Raw genomic sequence first — 23,739 nt, 5'->3', positions numbered from 1 at the left:
GTTGCTGCTAGCTGTCCAGTGGGAGGAAGCGACCCTTGTTGCTGCTGGCTTTCCACTGGGAGGAAGCGACCCTTGTTGCTGCTAGCTTTCCACTGGAAGGAAGCGACCCTTGTTGCTGCTGGGTTTCCACTGGGAGGAAGCGACCCTTGTTGCTGCTGGGTTTCCACTGGGAGGAAGCGACCCTTGTTGCTGCTGGCTTTCCACTGGGAGGAAGCGACCCTTGTTGCTGCTAGCTTTCCACTGGGAGGAAGCGACCCTTGTTGCTGCTAGCTTTCCACTGGGAGGAAGCTTCTTCTTCTTCTTCTTCTGCGTTCGATGTTGGTGGCCGTGCTAGATCCTCAGACCAGTGGCTGCCAGGAAGTCCGCAGTCTTGCGCAGTTCGTCGGCAGGACCCCAGAGTTTGGCTCCAACACTGGTCTCTTCTTGCCAGAACTTCTGGCGTATTGTCTCTAGATGGGGGCAGTTCTGGAGAATGTGCTCCGGAGTTTGCTCTTCCGAGCCACATTCACAGTGTGCGTCATCCGCAAGGCCCAGTCTCTTGAGGTGTTTCTTCAGTCCACAGTGCCCTGTCCTTAGACGGAAAATGGTGGTTTGGCTTCTCCGGTCTAGTTTGTTGATGGGGTCTTCCTGTGGGTTGTAGTCTCCGTTTCTCTTTTTCCAGTTTTCTTTCTTCTTCCATTGTAGAAGAGTCTTGGCTTCTTTGTACGAGGTGGAGTTGTGTGGTTGGGGAAGTCTCGCACCTCCTTTTGCCAGCCTGTCCGCTTCTTCATTGCCGGCAATGCCGACATGAGCCGGTATCCACTGGAGCACCACCTTGTTGTGTTGAGACAGGGTGCTGAGGCAGTTGTCGAGTTGCCTGGTGGGGAGGTCAGTGGGGCCAAACAGAAGGGACTGGAGGGCGGACAGGGAGTCAGTGAGGAGGACGATGTTTTGCCGACTGCGGTCTTCCCCTGCTGCGTGCTCTGCTGCAGTGATGAGGGCGTGGAGCTCGGCCCTGTAGTTCGAGCTCAGGTCACCAGCTGGGACGGAGAGGGAGGTGGTGGTCCCGTTTGGGCGACGGATGTAGACGCCACTGCCTCCATTCCTTACGGCGTTCTCTGAGGAGCCGTCTGTGTAGACGTGAGTCCAGGTGCTATGTGGGTAGCGGTCCTGAATCATCTCCATGGCGAGGGCCTTCTGGACATGTGGTGACTGTTCGCCCTTTGCTGTCAGTCCTGGTACATCTGTTCTGACTTCATGGAAGCTCTTGCGTGGGGCCCAGACGTCTGAGACGAGTGTCTCACAGCAGCTGGGGTCAACTTCCAGAGCTTCAGCATACTCCGTTTGGAGGTCCTTGACCTGATGTTTGAGGCTCTTTCGTTTCAGCCTGTTCTTGGTGCCCTTGTTGAGGTTTTGGTGAAGTGGGTGAGTGGTCAGTCTCTTCATCTTCTCTCCCTGGAGGACAGCTTTGTACTCTCGTCTGTCCTCGAGTGGTTCCAGGTCTGCTGTTTTCTCCATTTCTTGGATGGGTGTACTTTTTATGGCACCGAGGATGATCCTTAGCCCCATGTTCTGGACTTTGTCCAGCTTTCCTTTGTTGGTTTTGGAGGCAGTGGTCCATGTTGAGGAGGCGTATTCCATGACCGGTCTGACAGCGCCTGTGTAGACCTGTTTCAGAATGCCAGAGTTTGCGCCCCACTGGGTTCCTGCCAATTTCTTCATGAGCGAGAGCTTCTTCATCGCTCTTCCTTCTGTCGCTTCAATCTGCGGCTTCCACGTCAGACGTGTGTCCAGGGTGACTCCCAGAAACGTTGGCGTGTCAACCTGTGGGACTGCTTGGTCTTTCAGTTTCAGCAGGACCTTTTCCTTGGAGGTGGAGAGTGAGAAGAGAGTGCTGACCGTCTTGGTAGTGTTCAGCTGTAATGCCCAGTGTTCTGACCAGCTGGACACGCTATTGATGGTGTTCTGGATACGGTGTGTTGCTGTGGAGGTGTGTTCTTCTGCACACCAGACTGCAAAGTCATCCGCATGCAGGGTGTTCGAGACATGTTTTGGCACCGTTGTTGTGATGTCATTTATGTAGACGAGGAAGAGGGTAGGGGAGATCACTCCGCCTTGTGGGACACCCTCTCTCAGCTTCACGAGGTTGCTGGTCGTCCCGTCTACCATCACTCTTGCTGTTCTGTTGAAGAGGAAATCACTCAGCCACTTGAACATCTTGCCATGGACGCCCGCATGCAAAAGCTTCAGTAGCAGCCCTTCCTTCCAGACTGTGTCAAAGGCCCGGGACAGATCAAAGAACACTGCCAGGACCTTCTTTTTCTCTTGGAAGGCATCTTCAATCTCCTGCGTCAAGAGGGCAAGCTGGTCTTCGGTGCTGCGATGTTGCCGGTAGCCTGTTTGGGTGGGTGCAAGGAAAGATCTGGACTCAAGAAGCGACAACAGTCTCTTGTTCACGATCCTTTCCAGAAGCTTTCCAACGCAACTGAGTAGGCTGATGGGTCGATAGCTGGATGGGTCACGCTTATCCTTTCCTTTCTTCGGGATGGGTCTTATAAGGGCGACTTTCCAACTCGTAGGCACAGTGCCTGTCGACCAGCTCTGGTTGTAGATGGACAGAAGGAATCGCTTTGCACTGGGAGGAAGCGACCCTTGTTGCTGCTGGGTTTCCACTGGGAGGAAGCGACCCTTGTTGCTGCTGGGTTTCCACTGGGAGGAAGCGACCCTTGTTGCTGCTGGGTTTCCACTGGGAGGAAGCGACCCTTGTTGCTGCTGGGTTTCCACTGGGAGGAAGCCACCCTTGTTGCTGCTGGCTTTCCACTGGGAGGAAGCGACCCTTGTTGCTGCTAGCTTTCCACTGGGAGGAAGCGACCCGAACTTCACAGCATTGGGATCATGAAGTAAAGTAAACATTATGAATGGAACTTTAAAGATTTATATTGCAGTAAATGTGTGGATTAATTTTAGGTTATACCTAAGTATATCCTGTTACTGTTGTGTGTATTCAGGGTCTGACGCGACACCAGAGGACTACCAGAGTATAGCGGTGCACTTTGAGAACGAGAAGAATCACTTCATGGCCGGCAAGTTCTTCCTGCTCAGTGAACAGTTTGTGCGGGTGAGTCTTGATTTTATTAGTGTTGGAAATAGAAGTGGTTTATTTTAAATGCTTGCGTTGACAAGTCTCATTCATCTTCCCTTCTCCTTTTGTCACCTCCCCAATCTTCGCTAGAGAACACTGTATGATTCACAAAGTAAAGTTCGCTAGAGAACACTGTATGATTCACAAAGTAAAGTTCGCTAGAGAACACTGTATGATTCACAAAGTAAAGTTCACTAGAGAACACTGTATGATTCACAAAGTAAAGTTCGCTAGAGAACACTGTATGATTCACAAAGTAAAGTTCACTAGAGAACACTGTATGATTCACAAAGTAAAGTTCGCTAGAGAACACTGTATGATTCACAAAGTAAAGTTCGCTAGAGAACACTGTATGATTCACAAAGTAAAGTTCACTAGAGAACACTGTATGATTCACAAAGTAAAGTTCGCTAGAGAACACTGTATGATTCACAAAGTAAAGTTCACTAGAGAACACTGTATGATTCACAAAGTAAAGTTCACTAGAGAACACTGTATGATTCACAAAGTAAAGTTCACTAGAGAACACTGTATGATTCACAAAGTAAAGTTCGCTAGAGAACACTGTATGATTCACAAAGTAAAGTTCGCTAGAGAACACTGTATGATTCACAAAGTAAAGTTCACTAGAGAACACTGTATGATTCACAAAGTAAAGTTCACTAGAGAACACTGTATGATTCACAAAGTAAAGTTCACTAGAGAACACTGTATGATTCACAAAGTAAAGTTCGCTAGAGAACACTGTATGATTCACAAAGTAAAGTTCGCTAGAGAACACTGTATGATTCACAAAGTAAAGTTCGCTAGAGAACACTGTATGATTCACAAAGTAAAGTTCACTAGAGAACACTGTATGATTCACAAAGTAAAGTTCGCTAGAGAACACTGTATGATTCACAAAGTAAAGCCAAACTCTGCATAAACAAGAGATTGCCTTGAACTATACTCCTTGCTCCACAGAATATCAATAAATTCTTGACAAAACTATTCACACTTATTTTACAACAATGACAAAAATAAAAATAAAAACAATAAGTTGTTTGAGTGGAAGCACTGTGATGTCATCATGTTGTGATATAACACACATGTGTGTGTCCCTCCTACTTTGCTGACAGGCTTTCATCGCTGTAAAACAGATCACTTTTCACTGTTAACTCTCGTCTTGGAATTAGAATTTCTCTGAAACAGAATCAAAATACTGTCCTACTTTCTGGCCACAGGCCATGAAGCACTTCCTGAAGTGTAACCCGGAGGACGGTCAGGCCATAGAGCTGGCCATCGAGACCGTGGGGCGCGCCAACGATGACGCTCTCACCGCACAGCTCGTCGAGTTCCTCATGGGCGACATTGATGGAACTCCAAAGGTCAGTGTTAACCTTAAAAGCAACGGGGTGTCGGGAGGGCGGTGTGTGTGTTGGGAAGGGGGGGGGGGGGGGGGGGAGGAAGGAGGTGTGATCTAGTAGTTCGATGACTTGCATCAAAAGGTTATACAGTGGTATCCTCCAAACATTTTTGAGAAAACCATGTCTTTAGAGGGAGGTGGCCTTGGGGGTAGATTTACAAAGGTCTACCACTTTCATTCTGCAAGAGACGGGTCTGAGTTTCCTTCAAGAACTCCAATAAAACTTCAACTCTTTATCCTCCTTTTGTTGGTTAACTTTTTAATTTTTAATTTTTTAATTATATAATGGTGTGTCTATGCGTCCCAAGGACAGATTGTAAGAAAAGGCATAGCCTTAAATCTTAATCCTTGTTAAATAAAGTTCAATTCAATTCTCATCTAAGTGGCCTTTTTGTGCCAACACTACCTCTACCCGTGACTCTCCCCAGCCTACACTTTTCACCCTGGATTCATAATGATGTGCTGCTCCTTTTTTCACTGAGTTCTAAGAAGTCAGTCTCTGAAAAAATGAACATGGTCTTTTCTTCTACTTCTGTTCACTGAGGTAATCCTGATACAGGGCAACTTATGAACTATCCTGACTGATGTTTTGTGTTGCACTAGGATGCCAAGTACCTGTTCAGACTGTACATGGCGCTGAAGAAATTCCCCGAGGCAGCGCGGACAGCCATCATCATCGCCAGGGAGGAACAAAATGCTGGTACGAGTCTCTACTTCCTTCTCAACTTTGCTCTGCTCTCTGTGATGTTTGGTTCATGGGGTGAAAGGAAAGCTAGGGAATTTGATCCTCACTCTGGATGTTTCTGACTGCTTCAGGAGGATATTCCTGTTTTAAAAATGCTACCTTCTGAAAAACTCCCTGAAAAAAACCCCCACAAGATCACATCTGTAAATTGGAGTCAGGCATCACAACATGAATGTTATGTTGTTTAACGTTGACTATGTAAATGCGTCCTTTCTGTGAAAGTGTTTGTCTGACGATGTCAGTTTTCCCCAGGCTTGACATAGACATGATAGAGTACAGCCAGCCTCCACGTGGACACACACCAAACATGGACTGTCTGGATGCTTCTGGTGCAGGCTTGACATAGACTTGATAGAGTATAGCCAGCCTCCACGTGGACACACACCAAACATGGACTGTCCGACTGCTTCTGGTGCAGGCTTGACATAGACATGATAGACTAAAGCCAGCCTCCACGTGGACACACACCAAACATGGACTGTCTGGATGCTTCTGGTGCAGGCTTGACATAGACATGATAGACTAAAGCCAGCCTCCACGTGGACACACACCAAACATGGACTGTCTGGATGCTTCTGGTGCAGGCTAGCAATTTTGTATGAATTCATTTTGCAGATGAGTGTCAGTTTATCAGTGTCAGTCATATTATTCATAAACAAAAATGACACTGTGCACAGATCAGCCAGGTTGTTGATTTTCAGGATGTGTCCAAGTAGTGGGATGGTCTTATGAATGATGGGGAGTCAAATGATTTAGAGTGAAGAAGGTCTGTGAGACATGTATCATAATGTGTGTCTTGTTTTGCTGCATGAGTCAAATGATTTAGAGTGAAGAAGGTCTGTGAGACATGTATCATAATGTGTGTCTTGTTTTGCTGCATGCAGGTAACTACCGCAACGCCCATGATGTGCTGTTCAGCATGTACCAGGAGCTGAAGACACACCACATCAAGATCCCCAGCGAGATGGCCACCAACCTCATGATCCTACACAGCTACATCCTCGTCAAGGTACACACACACACACACACGCACACACACATACACACACACACATACACACACACACACACACACACACACACACACACACACACACACACACACACACACACACACACACACACACACACACACACACACACACACACAGAGTCTTCATGCACATGCAGCCACAGTGATTGCACAGAGTGTTTTTTTTAAGCAGTATTTGATAAAGGAATTCATGATTACAGTAAAGTCCCCCCATTACCTGCCTCGTCTCCTTCTTAAGTCTTATTTATAATAATATTTGAAAATTGCTCAACACATGAAGAATGGACCATTGACAATGCACTTTGATTGTTTTCGAGAGCTGGGTCTCGGCATCCGCACACAGCATAGAAACACAATGTTCACACCTGACTTGATCCAATTTTTCCCTGAGACAAAAAAGCACAGTACAAAACAGATGAAAGTGTGACTGTTGCCATGCTGTTTCAGATCCACGTGAAGAAGGGAGATCATCTGAAGGGAGCCAGGATGCTGATCCGTGTGGCCAACAACATCAGCAAGTTCCCCTCCCGTCAGTCACGCCCCTTTCTCTTTTACTTCTTTCAAACACCAGGGCTGAGCTGCACGACAAAGTTACCAACCAGTCGAGAGCCAGCCGCGGTGTTGGATTGGTTGAAATTGAGATTTGTTGGGATTTCAACCAATGAGACCACACCGATTATTCTCTCCCGATTGGGTGGCACCCACTTTCACTTCGTGCACCACAGCCCTGTTTACAGTGTGTTGTGTTCAGTCTAGGCGGTGCATGTATAGTGTTATTTCCTTGCTGTTTACAGTGTGTTGTGTTCAGTCTAGGCGGTGCATGTATAGTGTTATTTCCTTGCTGTTTACAGTGTGTTGTGTTAGATCTAGGCGGTGCATGTATAGTGTTATTTCCTTGCTGTTTACAGTGTGTTGTGTTTGGTCTAGGCGGTACATGTATAGTGTTATTTCCTTGCTGTTTACAGTGTGTTGTGTTAGATCTAGGCGGTGCATGTATAGTGTTATTTCCTTGCTGTTTACAGTGTGTTGTGTTTGGTCTAGGCGGTACATGTATAGTGTTATTTCCTTGCTGTTTACAGTGTGTTGTGTTCAGTCTAGGCGGTACATGTATAGTGTTATTTCCTTGCTGTTTACAGTGTGTTGTGTTAGGTCTAGGCGGTGCATGTATAGTGTTATTTCCTTGCTGTTTACAGTGTGTTGTGTTTGGTCTAGGCGGTGCATGTATAGTGTTATTTCCTTGCTGTTTACAGTGTGTTGTGTTAGGTCTAGGCGGTGCATGTATAGTGTTATTTCCTTGCTGTTTACAGTGTGTTGTGTTAGGTCTAGGCGGTGCATGTATAGTGTTATTTCCTTGCTGTTTACAGTGTGTTGTGTTTGGTTTAGGCGGTGCATGTATAGTGTTATTTCCTTGCTGTTTACAGTGTGTTGTGTTAGGTCTAGGCGGTACATGTATAGTGTTATTTCCTTGCTGTTTACAGTGTGTTGTGTTTGGTCTAGGCGGTGCATGTATAGTGTTATTTCCTTGCTGTTTACAGTGTGTTGTGTTTGGTCTAGGCGGTGCATGTATAGTGTTATTTCCTTGCTGTTTACAGTGTGTTGTGTTTGGTCTAGGCGGTGCATGTATAGTGTTATTTCCTTGCTGTTTACAGTGTGTTGTGTTAGGTCTAGGCGGTACATGTATAGTGTTATTTCCTTGCTGTTTACAGTGTGTTGTGTTAGGTCTAGGCGGTACATGTATAGTGTTATTTCCTTGCTGTTTACAGTGTGTTGTGTTCAGTCTAGGCGGTACATGTATAGTGTTATTTCCTTGCTGTTTACAGTGTGTTGTGTTTGGTCTAGGCGGTACATGTATAGTGTTATTTCCTTGCTGTTTACAGTGTGTTGTGTTAGGTCTAGGCGGTGCATGTATAGTGTTATTTCCTTGCTGTTTACAGTGTGTTGTGTTCGGTCTAGGCGGTGCATGTATAGTGTTATTTCCTTGCTGTTTACAGTGTGTTGTGTTAGGTCTAGGCGGTGCATGTATAGTGTTATTTCCTTGCTGTTTACAGTGTGTTGTGTTCGGTCTAGGTGGTACATGTATAGTGTTATTTCCTTGCTGTTTACAGTGTGTTGTGTTAGGTCTAGGCGGTACATGTATAGTGTTATTTCCTTGCTGTTTACAGTGTGTTGTGTTTGGTCTAGGCGGTGCATGTATAGTGTTATTTCCTTGCTGTTTACAGTGTGTTGTGTTTGGTCTAGGCGGTGCATGTATAGTGTTATTTCCTTGCTGTTTACAGTGTGTTGTGTTTGGTCTAGGCGGTGCATGTATAGTGTTATTTCCTTGCTGTTTACAGTGTGTTGTGTTTGGTCTAGGCGGTGCATGTATAGTGTTATTTCCTTGCTGTTTACAGTGTGTTGTGTTAGGTCTAGGCGGTACATGTATAGTGTTATTTCCTTGCTGTTTACAGTGTGTTGTGTTCAGTCTAGGCGGTGTATGTATAGTGTTATTTCCTTGCTGTTTACAGTGTGTTGTGTTCGGTCTAGGCGGTGCATGTATAGTGTTATTTCCTTGCTGTTTACAGTGTGTTGTGTTCGGTCTAGGCGGTGCATGTATAGTGTTATTTCCTTGCTGTTTACAGTGTGTTGTGTTAGGTCTAGGCGGTGCATGTATAGTGTTATTTCCTTGCTGTTTACAGTGTGTTGTGTTTGGTCTAGGCGGTGCATGTATAGTGTTATTTCCTTGCTGTTTACAGTGTGTTGTGTTAGGTCTAGGCGGTGCATGTATAGTGTTATTTCCTTGCTGTTTACAGTGTGTTGTGTTTGGTCTAGGCGGTGCATGTATAGTGTTATTTCCTTGCTGTTTACAGTGTGTTGTGTTAGGTCTAGGCGGTGCATGTATAGTGTTATTTCCTTGCTGTTTACAGTGTGTTGTGTTAGGTCTAGGCGGTGCATGTATAGTGTTATTTCCTTGCTGTTTACAGTGTGTTGTGTTTGGTTTAGGCGGTGCATGTATAGTGTTATTTCCTTGCTGTTTACAGTGTGTTGTGTTAGGTCTAGGCGGTGCATGTATAGTGTTATTTCCTTGCTGTTTACAGTGTGTTGTGTTTGGTCTAGGCGGTGCATGTATAGTGTTATTTCCTTGCTGTTTACAGTGTGTTGTGTTAGGTCTAGGCGGTGCATGTATAGTGTTATTTCCTTGCTGTTTACAGTGTGTTGTGTTTGGTCTAGGCGGTGCATGTATAGTGTTATTTCCTTGCTGTTTACAGTGTGTTGTGTTAGGTCTAGGCGGTGCATGTATAGTGTTATTTCCTTGCTGTTTACAGTGTGTTGTGTTTGGTCTAGGCGGTGCATGTATAGTGTTATTTCCTTGCTGTTTACAGTGTGTTGTGTTTGGTCTAGGCGGTACTTGTATAGTGTTATTTCCTTGCTGTTTACAGTGTGTTGTGTTAGGTCTAGGCGGTGCATGTATAGTGTTATTTCCTTGCTGTTTACAGTGTGTTGTGTTAGGTCTAGGCGGTGCATGTATAGTGTTATTTCCTTGCTGTTTACAGTGTGTTGTGTTTGGTCTAGGCGGTGCATGTATAGTGTTATTTCCTTGCTGTTTACAGTGTGTTGTGTTAGGTCTAGGCGGTGCATGTATAGTGTTATTTCCTTGCTGTTTACAGTGTGTTGTGTTTGGTCTAGGCGGTGCATGTATAGTGTTATTTCCTTGCTGTTTACAGTGTGTTGTGTTTGGTCTAGGCGGTACTTGTATAGTGTTATTTCCTTGCTGTTTACAGTGTGTTGTGTTAGGTCTAGGCGGTGCATGTATAGTGTTATTTCCTTGCTGTTTACAGTGTTTTGTGTTCAGTCTAGGCGGTGCATGTATAGTGTTATTTCCTTGCTTTCCGAATATGTTGTCGAATTACTTTCATGAAGTAGGTAAAATCTTACAGCATACTGGAACTAAAACAACAAAGGGAAGTAAGCAGCTGTTAACATGGACAATGCTAAGTGATGTTGACATGGACAATGCTAAGTGATGTTAACATGGACAATGCTAAGTGATGTTAACATGGACAATGCTAAGTGATGTTAACATGGACAATGCTAAGTGATGTTAACATGGACAATGCTAAGTGATGTTAACATGGGACCGGCACGGTTGGCCTAGTGGTATGGCGTCCGCCCCGTGATCGGGAGGTCGTGGGTTCGAACCCCGGCCGGGTCATACCTAAGACTTTAAAATTGGCAATCTAGTGGCTGCTCCGCCTGGCGTCTGGCATTATGGGGTTAGTGCTAGGACTGGTTGGTCCGGTGTCAGAATAATGTGACTGGGTGAGACATGAAGCCTGTGCTGCGACTTCTGTCTTGTGTGTGGCGCACGTTAAATGTCAAAGCAGCACCGCCCTGATATGGCCCTTCGTGGTCGGCTGGGCGTTAAGCAAACAAACAAACAAACAAACAAATGTTAACATGGACAATGCTAAGTGATGTTAACATGGACAATGCTAAGTGATGGTTAAGTGGAACAGGTCTTCTGAGTGCTCCTGAGAGAATTAGAAGAACTTTAAGAATATTAAGTAGAAAAATTGAATTGTAAATATATGTATTTCCATTGTAAATAGAAAATTTCCATTTTTCTTTAGTGTATTATACCTCTGTTTGGAGTTAAAAAATAAAAAAGTTAAAAGAAAAAAAGACCAATGAAGAAGGATGCTCATCGCCTATTTACACACACACAACAAAAAAAAGGAAAGAAAAAAAATAAGAAGGAAACAGTTGAAGGAGGGTTTGAAGCAGCCTGCATGCAACTCACATCAAAAACACACAAAAAAGAAAAAGAAAAAAGAATTAGAAGCACTGATTTAAAGAAACAACGTTCATTCTCGTGTAGCAAACAACTGCTGCTGTAGTTTGGAGTTACATGTGCTATTATTGTTTCTTATATTTCACATTTTGTATTCTTTCATTCCAATGCGACGCTTCCAGCAGTATTTCACAAAGTAACTGATGATATGGCAGTCTCATTTTCTCCTCTGAACACTTCCACCCACAGATATCGTCCCTATCCTGACGTCGACGGTGATCGAGTGCCATCGCGCCAACCTCAAGAACTCGTCCTTCAGTTACGCGGCCATGCTGATGCGGCCCGAGTACCGCAACTCCATCGACCTCAAATACAAGAAGAAGATCGAGATGATCGTCAGGAAGCCCGATAAGACGGAGGAGGAGGAGCCGCAGACCCCCTGCCCTGTGTGTGCATTCCAGCTGCCCGAGACAGAACTCATGTGTCCTGACTGCAAGAACACGCTGCCCTACTGTATTGTCACGGTGAGTAGACCTAGTAGTGTTAGACCTAGTAGTGTTAGACCTAGTAGTGTGTACAGTGGTACCTCGCTGTTAAGACCAAAACCAATCTGAGAAAATCAGGTCTTAAAAGTGAGGGAGTCTTAAGGCGGTCCCTAATTGAGATCGTCCCTAATTGAGATCGTCCCTAATTGAGATCGGAAGGTCGCTGATTCCAATCCGGGCGGGGACAGACACGGGTCAACTTTATGTGCAGACCCAGAGACGGAAGCCATTTCCCACCCCTGTGTCACCACAATGGCACGTAAAAGACCTTGGTCATTCTGCCATAAGTGCAGGTGGCTGAATACACCTAAACACGCAGACACCTGGGTAGTGCGACTCCGTTGCTGCTAGCTTTCCACTGGGAGGAAGTGACCCGAATTTCCCAGCGATGGGACAATAAATTAATGAAATGAAATGAAATGAAAATGACTTCGCAAGGTCTTTTTACCGATAACTCAGAAGTCAAGTTTGCCCGGTTAAAGACTGGCTTTATCAAGGGGGGAAATTGACAGAGGTTATGAAGAGAACGTCTGTCAGAGCAAGGTCTACAGGGGGTAAATTGACAGGTTATGAAGAGAACGTCTGTCAGAGCAAGGTCTACAGGGGGTAAATTGACAGGTTATGAAGAGAACGTCTGTCAGAGCAAGATCTACAGGGGGTAAATTGACAGGTTGTGAAGAGAACGTCTGTCAGAGCAAGGTCTACAGGGGGTAAATTGACAGGTTATGAAGAGAACGTCTGTCAGAGCAAGGTCTACAGGGGGTAAATTGACAGGTTATGAAGAGAACGTCTGTGAGAGTAGCATTGCCACATCGCCCAGCGTCAACTGAGGACACAGTGAAAAGGCACTTTTTTTTCACTTTGAGTGAAAAATAATTGGCATAATTGATGTTTGTGAGTCACAAATTATGTATCAAATGAAAAAGGAATGAATAAAGATATGATTCAAAAACAAAGTTTACTGTATGAAATTAATAAAAGATGTGTTTTGGAATATTTTGAGTGTGAAAGTGCGTGTTCGTCTTCACTGCCTCTCGCGGCCATTTTCGCGTCACTCTTTGCAGACGACCAGTTCATTTCAAACTGCTGGGAGTACCGTAATTTTCATTGGAGGGCTGTGATATTTTGCAACCAATCAGAGAAAGCTTTACATCTTTCCCATACAGAAAACCGCGACCCACCGGAAGCTACATCTCCGTCAGCATGACGGTGAATATTACTCGTGTGAGTTTCACGAAAATTTGGTCTGAAAACTTCCATCGGCACACACGGTTCAAATGCAGTTTATGAAACATTAACTTCTGTTTCATTTAAGCCAAAAATCAAAAGAATCGAGCGAGAAATGACTTATTCCCAACGATTATGCTGCGCAAAACTGGACCCGAAAAATGCGAAACTCGGCCGATCAAAAGCCTGAAGAGGTTGCGATCTCGGCTCGCGCTCAAAGCAAAGTGATTTCGAACTAAAATGTTCATATCTCGCGAACTACTGCACCGATTTAAATAAAACAAATTGCTATGTGCTCAGAATTTTGATCTCTTTAAAATGGTGTGTTTCTTGTCATTCAACCATTAATTTCAAAATTTCATGTTATTGCCACAGCTATCGGTCTATGTCCCATGTATTTAGCTACTAGCTTTGTCCTCAAATGACGCCCAACATTTCTCAACTAAAATGACCATATCTCGAGAACTACTGCACCGATTTAAATAAAACAAATTGCTATGTGCTCAGAATTTTGATCTCTTTAAAATGGTGTGTTTCTTGTCATTCAACCATTAATATCAAAATTTCATGTGTCATTGCTAGTCAGAGCAAGGTCTACAGGGGGTAAATTGACAGGTTATGAAGAGAACGTCTGTCAGAGCAAGGTCTACAGGGGGTAAATTGACAGGTTATGAAGAGAACGTCTGTCAGAGCAAGGTCTACAGGGGGTAAATTGACAGGTTATGAAGAAAACGTCTGTCAGAGCAAGGTCTACAGGGGGTAAATTGACAGGTTATGAAGAGAACGTCTGTCAGAGCAAGGTCTACAGGGGGTAAATTGACAGGTTATGAAGAGAACGTCTGTCAGAGCAAGGTCTTGTTTGTTTGTTTGTTTATTTGTTGCTTAACGTCCAGCCGACTACACAGAGCCATATCAGGACGAGGAAGGGGGGGATGAAGGGGGCCACTTGTCAAGCGATTCCTGTTTACAAATGCACTAACCCATAACTTGTGTCCCCGCAGGCTTTAGTAAAACTAAATTAATACCTACTGGAAGATTACCAGTTTCCAGTATGTTAAAATAGGCTTAACCTATCTACTGCTGGACTTACATCAGAACACTAACAGATTAAACTATACATGAATCGCGAGACAAGCGGCAAGAGCAGAGATTTTTGGAAAAAATACAGGTGAATGAGCAAGAAGGCAGAAAAAAGAAAAGAATTCATGAAGAAAAAGAGAGCATGACAGGAAAGAGGAACCAAAAATCTACCTAACAGCAAACTAGAAAGCTCCTGCGGTTCCAAAAACAGGAGGGGCCTTTAATTTCATAACCGCAGTGCCCCACTGCGGGAAGAGCAAGGTCTACAGGGGGTAAATTGACAGGTTATGAAGAGAACGTCTGTCAGAGCAAGGTCTACAGGGGGTAAATTGACAGGTTGTGAAGAGAACGTCTGTCAGAGCAAGGTCTACAGGGGGTAAATTGACAGGTTATGAAGAGAACGTCTGTCAGAGCAAGGTCTACAGGGGGTAAATTGACAGGTTATGAAGAGAACGTCTGTCAGAGCAAGGTCTACAGGGGGTAAATTGACAGGTTATGAAGAGAACATCTGTCAGAGCAAGGTCTACAGGGGGTAAATTGACAGGTTATGAAGAGAACGTCTGTCAGAGCAAGGTCTACAGGGGGTAAGTCGTGTTGGTCTTAAAGGGAGGTGCCAGTGTACTATGGGGGTCCTGTTGACTAGGTTACCACATTCTTTTACAAAGTGAACGAAGCAGAGTTAAGTTCTACCAGTTATCTTTATTTGAGACAGCTGGTTCATATATTGGGAAGTATGCAAAAGATATTTCACTTGATGCTAAAGTTTTATTGTGGTTCAGAATCTGATCAAGTTGTGAGGTTTTGTTGTAGACATCTTTCAGGGACTTTGATAACTTGTCAATGCTATATACACGTACACCCCGACCTTTCTTCTTGCCCTTACTGTCCTCCCTACACTCGTTCACAATCTCTGTTCTGATCCTTACTGTCCTCCCTACACTCGTTCACAATCTCTGTTCTGATCCTTTGTAGCATGGTACGTGCCGTGTTGTTCCATGCCTCATGGTTGATTGCTTGCTGTTTCAGGGACGCCACATTGTGCGAGAAGACTTCACTGCTTGCCCCAGCTGTGACTTCCCAGCCGTCTTCTCCGAGTTCATCAGGTTTGTTCGCTGCTCAGCTTCATGTTCTGTGATTGCTGCCGCACAATATGTTTGACATTTTATTTCACAGAAGCTGCCTTTTTCAAATGCTGAAATGAATTTTAGACTTGGACTTGATTTAATTCAGCAAGAATGAAACCCACAATGGCGTCACTGCCTGTCTCCTCACTGAAATAGTTCAAAAGCTGTTTGGCTTGTTTTAGTTGAGAGATGACTTAGAGAGCAGGAGAGGCACAGCGGTTAGAGTGCTTGACTCACAAGCTGTTTGGCTTGTTTTAGTTGAGAGATGACTTAGAGAGCAGGAGAGGCACAGCGGTTAGAGCGCTTGACTCACAAGCTGTTTGGCTTGTTTTAGTTGAGAGGTGAGTTAGAGAGCAGGAGAGGCACAGCGGTTAGAGCGCTTGACTCACAAGCTGTTTGGCTTGTTTTAGTTGAGAGGTGACTTAGAGAGCAGGAGAGGCACAGCGGTTAGAGCGCTTGACTCACAAGCTGTTTGGCTTGTTTTAGTTGAGAGGTGAGTTAGAGAGCAGGAGAGGCACAGCGGTTAGAGCGCTTGACTCACAAGCTGTTTGGCTTGTTTTAGTTGAGAGGTGACTTAGAGAGCAGGAGAGGCACAGCGGTTAGAGCGCTTGACTCACAAGCTGTTTGGCTTGTTTTAGTTGAGAGGTGACTTAGAGAGCAGGAGAGGCACAGCGGTTAGAGCGCTTGACTCACAAGCTGTTTGGCTTGTTTTAGTTGAGAGGTGAGTTAGAGAGCAGGAGAGGCACAGCGGTTAGAGCGCTTGACTCACAAGCTGTTTGGCTTGTTTTAGTTGAGAGGTGACTTAGAGAGCAGGAGAGGCACAGCGGTTAGAGCGCTTGACTCACAAGCTGTTTGGCTTGTTTTAGTTGAGAGGTGAGTTAGAGAGCAGGAGAGGCACAGCGGTTAGAGTGCTTGACTCACAAGCTGTTTGGCTTGTTTTAGTTGAGAGGTGAGTTAGAGAGCAGAAGTGGCACAGCGGTTAGAGTGCTTGACTCACAAGCTGTTTGGCTTGTTTTAGTTGAGAGGTGAGTTAGAGAGCAGGAGAGGCACAGCGGTTAGAGCGCTTGACTCACAAGCTGTTTGGCTTGTTTTAGTTGAGAGGTGACTTAGAGAGCAGAAGAGGCACAGCGGTTAGAGCGCTTGACTCACAAGCTGTTTGGCTTGTTTTAGTTGAGAGGTGAGTTAGAGAGCAGAAGTGGCACAGCGGTTAGAGTGCTTGACTCACAAGCTGTTTGGCTTGTTTTAGTTGAGAGGTGAGTTAGAGAGCAGGAGAGGCACAGCGGTTAGAGCGCTTGACTCACAAGCTGTTTGGCTTGTTTTAGTTGAGAGGTGACTTAGAGAGCAGGAGAGGCACAGCGGTTAGAGCGCTTGACTCACAAGCTGTTTGGCTTGTTTTAGTTGAGAGGTGACTTAGAGAGCAGGAGAGGCACAGCGGTTAGAGCGCTTGACTCACAAGCTGTTTGGCTTGTTTTAGTTGAGAGGTGACTTAGAGAGCAGGAGAGGCACAGCGGTTAGAGCGCTTGACTCACAAGCTGTTTGGCTTGTTTTAGTTGAGAGGTGACTTAGAGAGCAGGAGAGGCACAGCGGTTAGAGCGCTTGACTCACAAGCTGTTTGGCTTGTTTTAGTTGAGAGGTGACTTAGAGAGCAGGAGAGGCACAGCGGTTAGAGCGCTTGACTCACAAGCTGTTTGGCTTGTTTTAGTTGAGAGGTGACTTAGAGAGCAGGAGAGGCACAGCGGTTAGAGCGCTTGACTCACAAGCTGTTTGGCTTGTTTTAGTTGAGAGGTGACTTAGAGAGCAGGAGAGGCACAGCGGTTAGAGCGCTTGACTCACAAGCTGTTTGGCTTGTTTTAGTTGAGAGGTGACTTAGAGAGCAGGAGAGGCACAGCGGTTAGAGCGCTTGACTCACAAGCTGTTTGGCTTGTTTTAGTTGAGAGGTGACTTAGAGAGCAGGAGAGGCACAGCGGTTAGAGCGCTTGACTCACAAGCTGTTTGGCTTGTTTTAGTTGAGAGGTGACTTAGAGAGCAGGAGAGGCACAGCGGTTAGAGCGCTTGACTCACAAGCTGTTTGGCTTGTTTTAGTTGAGAGGTGACTTAGAGAGCAGGAGAGGCACAGCGGTTAGAGCGCTTGACTCACAAGCTGTTTGGCTTGTTTTAGTTGAGAGGTGACTTAGAGAGCAGGAGAGGCACAGCGGTTAGAGCGCTTGACTCACAAGCTGTTTGGCTTGTTTTAGTTGAGAGGTGACTTAGAGAGCAGGAGAGGCACAGCGGTTAGAGCGCTTGACTCACAAGCTGTTTGGCTTGTTTTAGTTGAGAGGTGAGTTAGAGAGCAGGAGTGGCACAGCGGTTAGAGTGCTTGACTCACAAGCTGTTTGGCTTGTTTTAGTTGAGAGGTGAGTTAGAGAGCAGGAGAGGCACAGCGGTTAGAGCGCTTGACTCACAAGCTGTTTGGCTTGTTTTAGTTGAGAGGTGACTTAGAGAGCAGGAGAGGCACAGCGGTTAGAGCGCTTGACTCACAAGCTGTTTGGCTTGTTTTAGTTGAGAGGTGAGTTAGAGAGCAGGAGAGGCACAGCGGTTAGAGCGCTTGACTCACAAGCTGTTTGGCTTGTTTTAGTTGAGAGGTGACTTAGAGAGCAGGAGAGGCACAGCGGTTAGAGCGCTTGACTCACAAGCTGTTTGGCTTGTTTTAGTTGAGAGGTGACTTAGAGAGCAGGAGAGGCACAGCGGTTAGAGTGCTTGACTGACAAGCTGTTTGGCTTGTTTTAGTTGAGAGGTGACTTAGAGAGCAGGAGAGGCACAGCGGTTAGAGCGCTTGACTCACAAGCTGTTTGGCTTGTTTTAGTTGAGAGGTGACTTAGAGAGCAGGAGAGGCACAGCGGTTAGAGCGCTTGACTCACAAGCTGTTTGGCTTGTTTTAGTTGAGAGGTGACTTAGAGAGCAGGAGAGGCACAGCGGTTAGAGCGCTTGACTCACAAGCTGTTTGGCTTGTTTTAGTTGAGAGGTGACTTAGAGAGCAGGAGAGGCACAGCGGTTAGAGCGCTTGACTCACAAGCTGTTTGGCTTGTTTTAGTTGAGAGGTGACTTAGAGAGCAGGAGAGGCACAGCGGTTAGAGCGCTTGACTCACAAGCTGTTTGGCTTGTTTTAGTTGAGAGGTGAGTTAGAGAGCAGGAGAGGCACAGCGGTTAGAGCGCTTGACTCACAAGCTGTTTGGCTTGTTTTAGTTGAGAGGTGAGTTAGAGAGCAGGAGAGGCACAGCGGTTAGAGTGCTTGACTCACAAGCTGTTTGGCTTGTTTTAGTTGAGAGGTGACTTAGAGAGCAGGAGAGGCACAGCGGTTAGAGCGCTTGACTCACAAGCTGTTTGGCTTGTTTTAGTTGAGAGGTGAGTTAGAGAGCAGGAGAGGCACAGCGGTTAGAGCGCTTGACTCACAAGCTGTTTGGCTTGTTTTAGTTGAGAGGTGACTTAGAGAGCAGGAGAGGCACAGCGGTTAGAGTGCTTGACTCACAAGCTGTTTGGCTTGTTTTAGTTGAGAGGTGACTTAGAGAGCAGGAGAGGCACAGCGGTTAGAGCGCTTGACTCACAAGCTGTTTGGCTTGTTTTAGTTGAGAGGTGACTTAGAGAGCAGGAGTGGCACAGCGGTTAGAGCGCTTGACTCACAAGCTGTTTGGCTTGTTTTAGTTGAGAGGTGACTTAGAGAGCAGGAGAGGCACAGCGGTTAGAGTGCTTGACTCACAAGCTGTTTGGCTTGTTTTAGTTGAGAGGTGACTTAGAGAGCAGGAGTGGCACAGCGGTTAGAGCGCTTGACTCACAAGCTGTTTGGCTTGTTTTAGTTGAGAGGTGAGTTAGAGAGCAGGAGAGGCACAGCGGTTAGAGCGCTTGACTCACAAGCTGTTTGGCTTGTTTTAGTTGAGAGGTGACTTAGAGAGCAGGAGAGGCACAGCGGTTAGAGCGCTTGACTCACAAGCTGTTTGGCTTGTTTTAGTTGAGAGGTGAGTTAGAGAGCAGGAGAGGCACAGCGGTTAGAGCGCTTGACTCACAAGCTGTTTGGCTTGTTTTAGCTGAGAGGTGACTTAGAGAGCAGGAGAGGCACAGCGGTTAGAGCGCTTGACTCACAAGCTGTTTGGCTTGTTTTAGTTGAGAGGTGAGTTAGAGAGCAGGAGAGGCACAGCGGTTAGAGCGCTTGACTCACAAGCTGTTTGGCTTGTTTTAGTTGAGAGGTGAGTTAGAGAGCAGAAGTGGCACAGCGGTTAGAGTGCTTGACTCACAAGCTGTTTGGCTTGTTTTAGTTGAGAGGTGACTTAGAGAGCAGGAGAGGCACAGCGGTTAGAGCGCTTGACTCACAAGCTGTTTGGCTTGTTTTAGTTGAGAGGTGACTTAGAGAGCAGGAGAGGCACAGCGGTTAGAGCGCTTGACTCACAAGCTGTTTGGCTTGTTTTAGTTGAGAGGTGAGTTAGAGAGCAGGAGAGGCACAGCGGTTAGAGCGCTTGACTCACAAGCTGTTTGGCTTGTTTTAGTTGAGAGGTGAGTTAGAGAGCAGGAGTGGCACAGCGGTTAGAGCGCTTGACTCACAAGCTGTTTGGCTTGTTTTAGTTGAGAGGTGAGTTAGAGAGCAGGAGAGGCACAGCGGTTAGAGTGCTTGACTCACAAGCTGTTTGGCTTGTTTTAGTTGAGAGGTGACTTAGAGAGCAGGAGAGGCACAGCGGTTAGAGCGCTTGACTCACAAGCTGTTTGGCTTGTTTTAGTTGAGAGGTGACTTAGAGAGCAGGAGAGGCACAGCGGTTAGAGCGCTTGACTCACAAGCTGTTTGGCTTGTTTTAGTTGAGAGGTGACTTAGAGAGCAGGAGAGGCACAGCGGTTAGAGCGCTTGACTCACAAGCTGTTTGGCTTGTTTTAGTTGAGAGGTGACTTAGAGAGCAGGAGAGGCACAGCGGTTAGAGCGCTTGACTCACAAGCTGTTTGGCTTGTTTTAGTTGAGAGGTGAGTTAGAGAGCAGGAGAGGCACAGCGGTTAGAGCGCTTGACTCACAAGCTGTTTGGCTTGTTTTAGTTGAGAGGTGAGTTAGAGAGCAGGAGAGGCACAGCGGTTAGAGCGCTTGACTCACAAGCTGTTTGGCTTGTTTTAGTTGAGAGGTGACTTAGAGAGCAGGAGAGGCACAGCGGTTAGAGCGCTTGACTCACAAGCTGTTTGGCTTGTTTTAGTTGAGAGGTGAGTTAGAGAGCAGGAGAGGCACAGCGGTTAGAGCGCTTGACTCACAAGCTGTTTGGCTTGTTTTAGTTGAGAGGTGACTTAGAGAGCAGGAGAGGCACAGCGGTTAGAGCGCTTGACTCACAAGCTGTTTGGCTTGTTTTAGTTGAGAGGTGAGTTAGAGAGCAGGAGAGGCACAGCGGTTAGAGCGCTTGACTCACAAGCTGTTTGGCTTGTTTTAGTTGAGAGGTGAGTTAGAGAGCAGAAGTGGCACAGCGGTTAGAGTGCTTGACTCACAAGCTGTTTGGCTTGTTTTAGTTGAGAGGTGAGTTAGAGAGCAGGAGAGGCACAGCGGTTAGAGCGCTTGACTCACAAGCTGTTTGGCTTGTTTTAGTTGAGAGGTGACTTAGAGAGCAGAAGAGGCACAGCGGTTAGAGCGCTTGACTCACAAGCTGTTTGGCTTGTTTTAGTTGAGAGGTGAGTTAGAGAGCAGAAGTGGCACAGCGGTTAGAGTGCTTGACTCACAAGCTGTTTGGCTTGTTTTAGTTGAGAGGTGAGTTAGAGAGCAGGAGAGGCACAGCGGTTAGAGCGCTTGACTCACAAGCTGTTTGGCTTGTTTTAGTTGAGAGGTGACTTAGAGAGCAGAAGAGGCACAGCGGTTAGAGTGCTTGACTCACAAGCTGTTTGGCTTGTTTTAGTTGAGAGGTGAGTTAGAGAGCAGAAGTGGCACAGCGGTTAGAGTGCTTGACTCACAAGCTGTTTGGCTTGTTTTAGTTGAGAGGTGACTTAGAGAGCAGGAGAGGCACAGCGGTTAGAGCGCTTGACTCACAAGCTGTTTGGCTTGTTTTAGTTGAGAGGTGACTTAGAGAGCAGGAGTGGCACAGCGGTTAGAGCGCTTGACTCACAAGCTGTTTGGCTTGTTTTAGTTGAGAGGTGACTTAGAGAGCAGGAGTGGCACAGCGGTTAGAGCGCTTGACTCACAAGCTGTTTGGCTTGTTTTAGTTGAGAGGTGACTTAGAGAGCAGGAGTGGCACAGCGGTTAGAGCACTTGACTCACAAGCTGTTTGGCTTGTTTTAGTTGAGAGGTGACTTAGAGAGCAGGAGAGGCACAGCGGTTAGAGTGCTTGACTCACAAGCTGTTTGGCTTGTTTTAGTTGAGAGGTGACTTAGAGAGCAGAAGAGGCACAGCGGTTAGAGCGCTTGACTCACAAGCTGTTTGGCTTGTTTTAGTTGAGAGGTGAGTTAGAGAGCAGAAGTGGCACAGCGGTTAGAGTGCTTGACTCACAAGCTGTTTGGCTTGTTTTAGTTGAGAGGTGAGTTAGAGAGCAGGAGAGGCACAGCGGTTAGAGCGCTTGACTCACAAGCTGTTTGGCTTGTTTTAGTTGAGAGGTGACTTAGAGAGCAGGAGTGGCACAGCGGTTAGAGCGCTTATTGCCTCTCACGCTGGAGGTCGTGGGTTCGATCCCAAACCTGGGGCGAACACAAATATTCAATTTGTCCAAGTGCTGTCCAGTTCACCCTGCTGGAAATGGGTACCTGAGCCTGTTGAGGGGAAAGTGAAGGCAGCGATGGGTACCTGAGCCTGTTGAGGGGAAAGTGAAGGCAGCGATGGAGAGGAGTGGGAACCACCCTCATAATCAAAAATGGTTATGTGACCACTTTCACCTTTTACTTGATAGCTGGATGCTTCGCTTGAAAGTTTCAGGTGGATGGAAACAAAGCTTTGAAACTGAAGCAAATATGGTATGATGTTAATAATGATGTTGATGATGGATGTAGACGTTAATGTTGATGATGAGGATGATGTTGATGTTGATGATGAGGATGTTGTTGATGGATGTTGTTGATGACGTTGATAATGGTGTTGATGACGTTGATAATGGTGTTGATGACGTTGATAATGGTGTTGATGACGTTGATAATGGTGTTGATGACGTTGATGATGGTGTTGATGGATGGTGTTGATGACGTTGATGATGGTGATGATGACGTTGATGATGGTGTTGATGTTTGCAGGCTGCTGGAGACGGAGGAGAACTGCCCGATGTGCAACGAGAAGATCCTCAAGGAGAACCTGCAGAAGCTGCCCGACCCTCAGAAATACATCTTCGCCGAGGAGGTGGCCGCCCCCGCGCCTTGATCTCACACCACGCCAATCTAGCTCCACCAGGGCATACTCCCTAATTAGCTCTGTGGAAATGATGCCACTTACTGAAAGAAGAAGATTCACTCAGCACACAGGGGGCTACATCAGGATATTGCCTCAACCAGTGCTGGGATAGGGCTACATCAGGATATTGCCTCAACCAGTGCTGGGATAGGGCTACATCAGGATATTGCCTCAACCAGTGCTGGGATAGGGCTACATCAGGATATTGCCTCAACCAGTGCTGGGATAGGGCTACATCAGGATATTGCCTCAACCAGTGCTGGGATAGGGCTACATCAGGATATTGCCTCAACCAGTGCTGGGATAGGGCTACATCAGGATATTGCCTCAACCAGTGCCGGGATAGGGCTACATCAGGATATTGCCTCAACCAGTGCTGGAATAGGGCTACATCAGGATATTGCCTCAACCAGTGCTGGGATAGGGCTACATCAGGATATTGCCTCAACCAGTGCTGGGTTAGGGCTATATCATATCTAAGTTAGTAGAATAAAGCAAATGTAGTGGAGAGGGAAAAGCTAGTGTGAATTTTATTTGACATGCATATTTCTCAAAGGGAGAAAACTTGTGTTGCATTCACAGTGATTTTCTTGTAACAATTTTTAGAAATCCAGCTCTCAGTACTGACTGAATATCCACATATTGTGCAGTTTCATTTTCAGTAATGAAACTAAAGATCTGATCTGTCCGTCCATACATGTTACGAAATATGCACGTTTTTGTTTGACGTGTTAGGATGTGTTTGTACTGTAAATATGTGGTTTTGGTGTTCTTCATAAGATAATTTGCAGTGTGACTTTTTCATTCCAAATGAATTTTGCGTTTATGTGCGAAACTGGATTGGTTTATTATTCTTTAATTATTGTTCTTTATTATTATTTGTTTATTATACACATTTCATAATAAATTAAAAGAATTGAGCATTGGGTGTATTTCAGAAGATTTTGACAAAGTTTTTGACTATTTTAGAATTTGGTGTAAACTGTGATATTTGAGGTACATGTACTGGAACAGTTGTGAGAAGCTTGTTTTTGACAGTGTTCAATGAAATCTGGCTTGAGTAAATGTTTGAGAATTTTTCTTTTTCTTTTAAAATGTGTATGGATGCGAGCAAGAGTATGTACACACACACACACACACACACACACACACACACACACACACACACACACACAGAGCTTCTGATTTTCCCAACAAGAGATGTACCTTTTAGCGTGTTGTTGATGGAATATTTTCCCCTTCCTCACTTCATAGTTTGTGCACTAACATAAATCCAGCGATATTTGATTTGGTTGATCTTAAACAAAGAGCTGCTGTACATTTACTCTGGGTATGCT

At 45.8% G+C, this 23,739-nt stretch overlaps 1 protein-coding gene across 1 annotated transcript in view; it reads left to right on the top strand.

Annotated features, from left to right (window-relative positions):
* Positions 1–23,481, top strand: part of LOC138969580 (WD repeat-containing protein 19-like) — an 85,070-nt gene extending 61,589 nt beyond the window's left edge. The window contains exons 27-34 of the mRNA XM_070342434.1: positions 2,988–3,097; positions 4,345–4,488; positions 5,130–5,226; positions 6,156–6,280; positions 6,752–6,833; positions 11,322–11,596; positions 14,951–15,027; positions 22,249–23,481. Coding sequence (XP_070198535.1) covers positions 2,988–3,097; positions 4,345–4,488; positions 5,130–5,226; positions 6,156–6,280; positions 6,752–6,833; positions 11,322–11,596; positions 14,951–15,027; positions 22,249–22,372 — 1,034 coding nt within the window. The 3' untranslated portion in view covers positions 22,373–23,481. The remainder of the gene's footprint in view (positions 1–2,987; positions 3,098–4,344; positions 4,489–5,129; positions 5,227–6,155; positions 6,281–6,751; positions 6,834–11,321; positions 11,597–14,950; positions 15,028–22,248) is intronic.
* The last annotated feature ends 258 nt before the right edge of the window (positions 23,482–23,739 follow it).

This window comes from Littorina saxatilis, linkage group LG6, assembly GCF_037325665.1.
Source record: "Littorina saxatilis isolate snail1 linkage group LG6, US_GU_Lsax_2.0, whole genome shotgun sequence".
NCBI lineage: Eukaryota > Metazoa > Mollusca > Gastropoda > Littorinimorpha > Littorinidae > Littorina > Littorina saxatilis.
This window is presented reverse-complemented; position numbering and strand designations above follow the sequence as displayed.